Below are 9,629 nucleotides of genomic sequence, written 5' to 3'. Positions count from 1 at the left end.
ACCAGGAGTGAGATTGACGTAGCAATGTGCTGTCCACCAAAATGTCTGCTATCTTGACTGAGGACTCCTGACCAACAAGGCAAAACCCCTTGACTACATCAAGATACAAAGCAAAACAGGGCAAACAAGAGATACCATGATTTGCACATTTCCAGATTGATTTCTCATCCTAAAAGAAATCACAGGACTGACCCACATCCCTCTACCTTTACTTTGAAATCCAAAAGTAAATATATATTGGTGGCCACTCAAAAAAGCAACCTAAGACTTTTAATCTCGGATGGGACCATGAGAAACAAAGTACTCCTCTTGGATCTCTGTCAAGAATTCTCATGCATTGTTGACAAGTTTACCTTACTGCCTAAAATTTCTCCTCTGCACTGTTGTAGTCAAGCCTGACTCTGCCAGAAGTTTTTAGGGACTGGTTGATTTCCCATTCCCAGCAATGGCAAGTCTTAAATGGTCTCAGTTTATGAATGATACTTTAATGAGATCCAAACTTTAAAATGGCTTTGACCTTACACTGGCAGATTGTTAAAGATCACTGGCATAATTTTTGGAAACATCCCCTAACATACAGTAATGCTAAAGACATTTAAAATTTAAATGATTACATTGTATAGTGCAATCCACCATGCAATGAATTCAATCAGATTCCATAAATGTTTTAACAAGGGGAAGATGCTTTCTTTGCATTCCCTGAAGGTTCTTTTAGAAATTGACTTGTGAGATATGGGGGTTAATGCCTGACTAGCATTTGTTGCCTGTTCCTTGCTGCCCTTGAGAAGGTAGTGGTGAGCTGTCTTCTTTAACTGCTGCAGTCCACATGCTGTAGGTTGACCCACAAAGCTGCTTGGGAGGGAGTTTTAGGATTTTGACCCAGTTTCAGTGAAGGAACAGCAATATAGTTCCAAGTCAGTATGGTGAGCGGCTTGTCGGAGTAACCTCCAGGTAGTGATGCTCCAGTGTATTTGCGACCCTTGTCCTAGATGGAAGTGGTCATGGATTTGGAAGATGCTAAGGATGTTTGGTGAATTTCTACAGTGTAAGTAGTACACAATGCTGCTACTCGTCGGTGGTGGAAGGAGTGGATGTACTGTCAAACAAGTTGAGAAAAGAAGTCAAAGTCAGGGAAGGCAGGACAAAGCAGAGAATAAGGCAGGACTGATAAATTAATCTGCATTTATTTCAATGCAAGTGGCCTAACAGGGAAGGCAGATGGTTAGGAACATGGGACTGGGATATCATAGCAAATTACAGAAACGTGGCTCATGGATGGACAGGACTGGCAGCTTAATGTTCCAGGATACAAATACTACAGGAAGGATAGCGATAGGAGGGGGAGTGCCATTTTTCATAAGGGGTAGTATTATGGCTGTTCTTAGAGAGGATATTCCCGGAAATACATCCAGGGAAATTATTTGGGCAGAACTGAGAAAAAAGGGATGATCACCTTATTGGGATTGTATTATATATTCCCTAAAAGTCAGCAGGAAATTGAGAAACACATTTGTAAGATTTCAATTATCTGTAAGAATAATATGGTGGTTATGATAGGGGATTTCAACTTTTCAAACATAGACTGGGACTGCCGTAGTGTTAAGGGTTTAGATGGAGAGGAATTTGTTAAGTGTTTACAAGAACTTTCTGATTCAGTATGTGGACGTACCTACTACAGAAGGTGCAGAACTTGACCTACTCTTGGGAAATAAGGCAAGGCAGGTGACTGAGGTGTCAGTGGGGCCAGCAACCATAATTCTATCAGTTTTAAAATAGTGATGGAAAAGGATAGACCAGATCTAAAAGTTGGAAGTTCTAAATTGGAGGAAGGCTAATTTTGATGGTATTAGGCAAGAACTTTCAAAGCTAGTTGGGGCCAGATGTTCGCAGGTAAAGGGATGGATGGAAAATGGAAAGCCTTCAAAGTGAGATAATGAAAGTCCAGAGACAGTATATTCCTGTTAAGGTGAAAGGAAAGGCTAAGTGTAGGGAATGCTGGATGACTGGAGAGACTAAGGGTTTGGTTAAGAAAAATAAGGAAGCTTGTGTTAAGTATAGGCAGGAGATCGAGTGAATTCTGAGAAGAGTATAAAGGCAGTTGGAGTATACTTAAGAGGGAAATCAGGAGGGCAAAAAGGGGACATGAGATTTGGCAAATAGAGTTGAGGAAAATCCAAAGGGTTTTTACAAATACATTAAGGACAAAAGGGTAACTAGGAAGAAAATCAGGCCCCTCAAAAATCAGCAAGGCAGCCTGTGTGGAGCCGCAGGAGATGGGCAAGGTACTAAACAAATATTTTGTATCAGTATTTACAGTGGAAAGGACAAGATATAGAATGTAGGGAACTAGATGGTGACATCTTGACTGAGTCCCTTGCTGAGATACTTGTATCATCGATAAGTCACTGGTGAGACGTCGGAAGACGAGGTTACCTAATGTGGTAATGCTATGTAAGAATGGTGGTAAGGACAAGCCAGTGAGCTATAGACACCTGATGGTGAGCCTGACATTAGTCGTGCATAGGAAATGATGTCTCAATAACTTGTTTTGTTTGCAAATGCCACCAAAATTGGAGTAGTGGACAAGCTAAGGTTACCTCAGATTACAACAGAATCTTGAGCAGATGGGCTGAATGACAGGTGGAGCTTTATTTAAATAAATGTGAAGTGCTGCATTTTAGGAAAGCAAATCTTCACAGGACTTTACATTTAACGGTAAGGTCCGAGGCAGGTGTTGCTGAACAGAGACCTTCGAGTGCAGGTTCATAGCTCCTTGAAAGTAATCACTGTTAGATAGGAGGAATTTTGCATGCTTTCCTTCATTGGTCAAAGCGTTGTGGATAGTAGTTGGGAGGTCATGTTGCACCTGTACTGAACATTGGTTAAACCACGGTTGAAATATTGAATGCAAATCTGGTCTACTTCCTATTGGAAGAATGTTGTGAAAAGTGAAAAGGTTTAGAAAAGACTTAGAAGGCTGCTGCCAGGGTTGGAGGATTTGAGCAATAGGGAGATGCTAATGGGGCTGTTTTCCCTGGAGCATCAGAAGCTAAGGAGTGACCTTATAGAGGTTTATAAAATCAAAGTGAGCATGGATTAGATAGAGACTTTTCCCTGGTATAGTGAAGTCCAGAAACATACATCACAGATTTGGGGTGAATGGGGTAAAAATATAAACGGAACCAAGGGACAACCTTTTCCACAGAGGGTGGTGTGTGCATGGAATGAGCAAGCCAAAAAAGTGGTGGAGGCTGGTTAAATTACAACATTAAGACAGCTGGGTAGGTATACAAATAGGAAGGATTTAGAGGAATATAGGTCAAGTGCTGGCAAATGGGACTAGATTAGGTGGGGATATGATTGGCTTGGATAAGTTGAACCGAAGAGTCTGTTTCTATGTTGTACATCTGACTCTCCCTGATGCTGGTTAAGGGTTTGCTTCTTTCTCCTGGACAAAATATTCCAGCTACCTGCCATTCCCAAGCCCTTAACACGCCTATGAAGAAAAACCAAATCCTACCCCTGTGAATTCAATGGCCAGTTCTAAAGAGAGACACATAAATCTTAATGTATTGCCTCGGTTTAAATCTCATGCACAAAAGAAAAATCCTACTAGCATCCACTCTAAGATCACCTCATTCTTCTAAACTCCATCAAGTAGACAGAGTAACCAATAAATGAAAGCAATTGATCTAGACACCAGCTCAGAACGACCATTTCCTCAAGTAACAATTTGCACTACGAAGTACAAGGCCAACAGTGAGGCAGCTAAAGAAATGTTCCGATCTGCCCATACACCAATAACCATTGTGTTATCAGCAAGAAAAAAAAAGCATAGTTCAACGCAAGTTTTGTCTGCATTTATAGCTGCAACTTTAAATCCCTTTCAATAAATGGTACTAAATTTTGTTTTTGGTCTTCAGGATCTACCAACTTGGAATTGTGATTTTTAATCATCACATTCCATTCTGTTCACCATCCAACTCTTTACTGGTGCTCATGTTAATTCTATTATACTTGTGTAGCAACTTTTGATGTGGTATCTCATTGAAGACCTATTAGAAATCTCTTTGCTTCCTTAAGTCAGATGTTGCTTAAAAGGAAAAAAAAAAATCTTAATACTGACTGGCTTTAATATTTATTTTTTAAGACTAGAATGCACTATGGGAGATTAAATGTATACTTAGCACATTTTTTAGAAAAATTCATTCAACACATTCTGGATGTTCATTAGTTTTAATTGTTACACAACCATAATAGTTATAATCACTCAAATGAAAAGGAAAAGGGCATTTGCAATGACACTGATTCCTTCATTCCTCCTTTCCTTCTGAATTTTTTGCGATGCATCTTAATCAATATCCAGTCTCTCAACAATACACATATTTGGCTGGTAACGAACAAACATTTTGGTGGCATCAGTCTCGACAGGGCTTGCTGAACTAGAGTGACTGATAGTGATATTCACTTCTTTAAACATTTAGTTGCAGCCTTGGTAGCTTTCACAGCTGTTTCTTTCTTAACAACAGACTTGATCACACCTACTGCCACAGTCTGTCTCATGTCACGGACAGCAAAACGACCTGGACCAAAAACAAAGAACACTGTCAGTCCTGTGTACAAAGTAAATACATGCAATCTGATAGAAGAAAAAAAAATGAACATACCAAGAGGTGCATATGCACTAAAGCTTTCCACACACATGGGCTTGGATGGAATCATATCCACAATGGCTGCATCTCCAGATTTCACAAATTTGGGGCTATCTTCCAACTTCTTGCCAGAACGACGATCGATTTTCTCTTTCAGCTCACTAAACTTGCAGGCGACATGGGCAGTGTGACAATCAAGAACTGGGCTATAACCAGCAGAAATTTGGCCAGGGTGGTTCAGGATAATAACCTAAAGAAATATCAAAATATGGACTGAAATGCAACTTGGACAGATATACAAATTAACTACAAAATAGTGAGATAGACAATACGACTATATAGAGTTAGTGTCAAGAGGGCAGTGCTGGAAAAGCACAGGTATGGCAGCAGAGGAGAATTGATGATTTGGGCAAAAGCCCTTCATCAGGAATTAGGCTGGGAGCCTTGGGGGTGGGAGAAGTAGCTGAAACTGCAATAGGTGGAGTTAAAAGTGATAGGTTGCAGGGGAGGGTGGAGCAGATAGGTGGGAAGGAGGAAAGACAGGTGAGACAAGTAATGAGGACAATGCTGAGCAGGGGAGGTTGGAACTGGAGTGGGGAAATGAGAAAACTGAAATCCACATTGATGCCATGGCATTGGACGGTCCAGAGGTGGAAGATGAGGTGTTCATCCTCCAGGTGGTGGGGGGTGGAGTGGATTGGTGCTGATATCCCAAAGATTTTCTCTGAAGTGGACAGTAGCCACCCAAGTTCAGACAGCTAACTGTATATAGTCCTAGTGTCTGTTGAAATAATTTGGTTTATAACATCCAAAGTCTTAAGGAATATTACAAACAAGGTACTGAGGAGTTGCCTATAGAGGGAAGATTACAACAATATTTATACACGAGGATGGGACATATCATGAACAATGATCAGAACAGGCCAAATTCATGTAACCTATAATCACTAATGGTATGTCAATACATAGGAATTACTTCTTTCAAGCCTTATAAAGTTCAAGCTCAAGTCTCAGGATAACTGGTCAGCTGCAGAATAGGAACATTCATACTAAAAATTATGTTGAAACTTAACTAATATTGCCCCACCTGTGCAACAAAGGAAGCTGCTTCTTGTGGAGGATCATTTTTGCTGTCACCAGCAACATTACCACGGCGAATATCCTTCACAGCAACGTTCTTAATGTTGAAACCAACATTGTCACCAGGACCAGCTTCTGAAAGAGCTTCATGATGCATTTCCACAGACTTCACTTCAGTGATAATGCTAGCAGGAGCAAAGTGCACCACCATACCAGGTTTCAGAATACCTGTCTCAACGCGACCAACTGGTACTGTGCCAATACCTGTCACGTAAACAAAGAAAAAAAGCAATTATGCAACTAGTGCTGGCCTTCAAAACTGCATATGCATTATGAATTCTAAATTCAAGCTCCTTGACAAAACATATTCAGAAAATATAGCATAGCATACCACCAATCTTGTAGACGTCCTGCAAGGGGAGACGTAGAGGTTTAGATAAGGGACGTTCTGGAGGTTGAATGCAGTCAAGGGCCTCCAAAAGGGTACAGCCTGATTTAGCTTCCTTATTCTTCTCAATTTTCCAACCCTTGAACCAGCTCATCTTTGAAAAGAAAAATTAGCATGCTAAAACATTTGCACTGACACCCAGAATTAAATTCATTTATTCCAATCCAAGAAAGAAACAAGAGTACTTAACAACTAACATCAAGTGATTTAAAATATATGCACGCCAGACATGAGACAATATACTGCATTACTACACTTACTTTTACACTGCCTTCCAACATGTTGTCACCATGCCAACCAGAGATGGGAACAAAAGGAACACCGTCTGGATTGTAGCCGATCTTCTTGATATATGTGCTAACTTCTTTTACAATTTCCTTATATCTTGCCTCGCTGTATGGTGGTTCAGTAGAGTCCATCTTGTTGATACCAATAATGAGTTGCTTGACACCAAGTGTGTAGGCAAGCAGAGCATGCTCTCTTGTTTGTCCATTCTTTGATATACCAGCTTCAAACTCACCCACACCAGCAGCAACAATCAACACAGCACAGTCAGCCTAGGAGACAACAGATCCATTAGTAAAGGGTCAACATCTTCAACAGCCACAATCTTGCCAACAATTCAGGCCTTGTTGGACATCAATTCTGCACGGGTTAGTTTGCTAACCCTGAAAAAGTGAACCGGTTGAGGATCAGTGCTAAGATCAAATATTTGCAAACGTGTAGGAATTACATGAAGGTACCAATTTGATAGTAAACAGTAAGAAGTCCCATAATAAACAGAACAAAAACAGGAAAGCAGTGCTATGTATTATAGAGGCAGTTCAAAGAGTTACACCGGGTTGGGAAGTGGTCATCTTATGAATGGGTAGATGCTGCTAATAACTCAATAAAAGCCAGTATGTTTCTAGAGATATAAAATGCCAATGAAGATACCAGATACCTGCTACTGGACAGATTACATACCTGTGATGTTCCAGTAATCATATTCTTGATGAAGTCCCTGTGTCCTGGGGCATCAATGATGGTAATGTAGTACTTGGATGTTTCAAACTTCCAGAGAGCAATGTCAATGGTAATACCACGTTCACGTTCAGCCTTCAGCTTATCCAACACCCAGGCATATTTGAATGACCCTTTGCCCATCTAACATGAATAAATATATGTGAATACAGCAGCAAAAACTGCCTTTTCAATATAGTACAAATTCTCAATTCAGTCAGAACAGCAATCGGCTTCATATTTGTGCAACAGAAAAATCAAATACTGATTTACTTCAGAGAAAATATAAAGTTTAAACAAACAAACCTCAGCAGCTTCCTTTTCAAATTTCTCAATGGTTCTTTTATCAATTCCACCACATTTGTAGATGAGATGGCCGGTGGTTGTTGATTTCCCAGAATCCACATGTCCAATGACAACAATATTTATATGTGTCTTTTCCTTGCCCATCTTCACTTCGCGTGAATGCTGTTGGGAAAGTCAGTACATTACGAAATTGCTTCACAAATATGACCTTGCTTAAACAGAAGGTTTACCTAATATGGAAGGTTTCACGTGATAATACCGCGTTGTCTATTGTCTGATACTGACAGACCGGAGGGGGGTTCACTCCAACACGTTTTTGATATTTAAATCAAAAAGGATTGATTTAAAAAGATGAATCGTTGGGGGCCAGAAAGAGTGAGCCGGGGCCAAGGGCGATGTTGCATGCTGCCGTGAGTCAACTGGGGACGTGGCAAATGACTCACGGAGTGAGTGAAGGCCCTGACACTGGAGTTTCAGCCAACACCAGATGGCTCTCTACCAGGTTAAAAGTACAAAGTTAAAAATCACACAACGCCAGGTTATTTTTTTTTGCAACCAAAATCAGAGAAGGAGCAACACCAGGTTATAGTCCAACAGGTTTAATTGGAAGCACACTAGCTTTCGGAACGACGCTCCTTCATCAGGAGCGTCGCTCCTAAAGCTAATGTGCTTCCAATTAAACCTGTTGGACTATAACCTGGTGTTGTGTGATTTTTAACTTTGTACACCCCAGTCCAACACCGGCATCTCCGAATCAGGTTAAAAGTAGTTGAGGTGAAGGCGTGGAGAGCTACTGTCTGGGGGAAAGCATGTGGCGAACAGAATCCTCCATACACACCAAGGTGGATCAACTTGTAAATACAAGAATTCGAAGGCCGCGAGTTCTTCGAAACCATCGCTCACGAAACCAGAGAGGGGATTTTTAAAATAAAATGCACCGGGCGTTGGTTTCCATAAGAAAGAACAGGCGGAATGTGTGTCCGGTAGTAAATGGATTTCCAGATATAAAAATGGGCAGAGGCGGTGCCTGGCTCCAGCGGAACAAATGACTGTCTTCACCGACCCGAGGCCATGATTGCATCAGACACGGCCGGAACAATGGAGCAGCCGCACTTCCTTCATCTTTCACATACACGCACACCAAGGAGCCAAAACCAAAGACCCCGCTTCAAAAACTAACAAAAATCCCCCGAAAATGCACCGCCGAAAAATTAGATGAAACCGAGTAGCCACTGAAAACCAGCTGGTTATCGCGGCTTGGGCGCTTTAAAGACACGGATTGAGACGGATTGCCGGCGCCCGCACATTGTCGTCGCCACAAAAGCGGCGTCAAGGCCCCGATCGAGGGCAGCCCACTGAACGCAATAAAAAAATACAGCGAGAAAGACCGCGATCTACTCTTTCGATATCTATGTCAACTGAAATGTGTGGATTTTATTTTTTTTTGAAGTCAAACTTAGAAACTGTGGCTTTTGTAAAAAAAAATGGCGGTGGTTAAACGCGCGCACCACACCTGAACCACCCAACACCCCCTTCCTCCCCCCAAAAAAAATTCACAACTTCAGCTGTTACAAAAGCGGATCAACTACAGCAAGCCGAAAATGGAGTCATGGCGTTTTTAAAACGTCCCACTGAATCGAATACAGTCTGGGAAAAACACCTTGAAAACCCACCCTCATCCAATGTTACAAAATAACCGAGACTAGCATGTAATCCCAACCAACAATCGGTAAGCTTCTAGCAATTTCATAATTCCTAACGTGATAGTTACCGTCCAGCAATAAAGCTGCAAACCTCCCTTCGATTGACACGCAGGCTAAAGGATCGAAGAGATGGCGTCGCTGTAATTTATAGGCAACAGGGAAGGCGGGCGGGCCGCTGACGACAAAAGCGCATTCCTGCTGCCCGCCCCCTTTCCCACTCTCAATGGCGGAAAAATGCATGTTATCTCTCTCACTTAGCTTTCTTTATGCTCTTTACTTTTCATCAAGTGATATTTCTGTTTGTATAAAATAAGTGGCTTATACACCGTCATTGTATCTTTTTTGTTTTACAAAATAAAGAAGTAGACCTTTCACAAACTCTTTGCCCAGGACTAGTCAGGGTTGCCACCCATCCGGTCTTGACGTCTTTCAGTATCT

At 41.4% G+C, this 9,629-nt stretch overlaps 1 protein-coding gene across 1 annotated transcript; it reads right to left on the bottom strand.

The window, feature by feature from the left end:
* Positions 1-4,220: 4,220 nt before the first annotated feature.
* Positions 4,221-9,374, bottom strand: LOC122563683 (elongation factor 1-alpha 1-like). The gene is made up of 8 exons (XM_043717739.1): positions 9,260-9,374; positions 7,489-7,650; positions 7,147-7,326; positions 6,441-6,737; positions 6,124-6,274; positions 5,740-5,996; positions 4,668-4,902; positions 4,221-4,583 (listed from the first exon to the last, which is right to left on the bottom strand). Exons 2-8 carry the CDS (start codon positions 7,630-7,632, stop codon positions 4,465-4,467), a joined length of 1,383 nt encoding a protein of 460 aa, XP_043573674.1. The 5' UTR covers positions 7,633-7,650; positions 9,260-9,374; the 3' UTR covers positions 4,221-4,464.
* Positions 9,375-9,629: the final 255 nt, after the last annotated feature.

This window comes from Chiloscyllium plagiosum, chromosome 27, assembly GCF_004010195.1.
Source record: "Chiloscyllium plagiosum isolate BGI_BamShark_2017 chromosome 27, ASM401019v2, whole genome shotgun sequence".
NCBI lineage: Eukaryota > Metazoa > Chordata > Chondrichthyes > Orectolobiformes > Hemiscylliidae > Chiloscyllium > Chiloscyllium plagiosum.
This window is presented reverse-complemented; position numbering and strand designations above follow the sequence as displayed.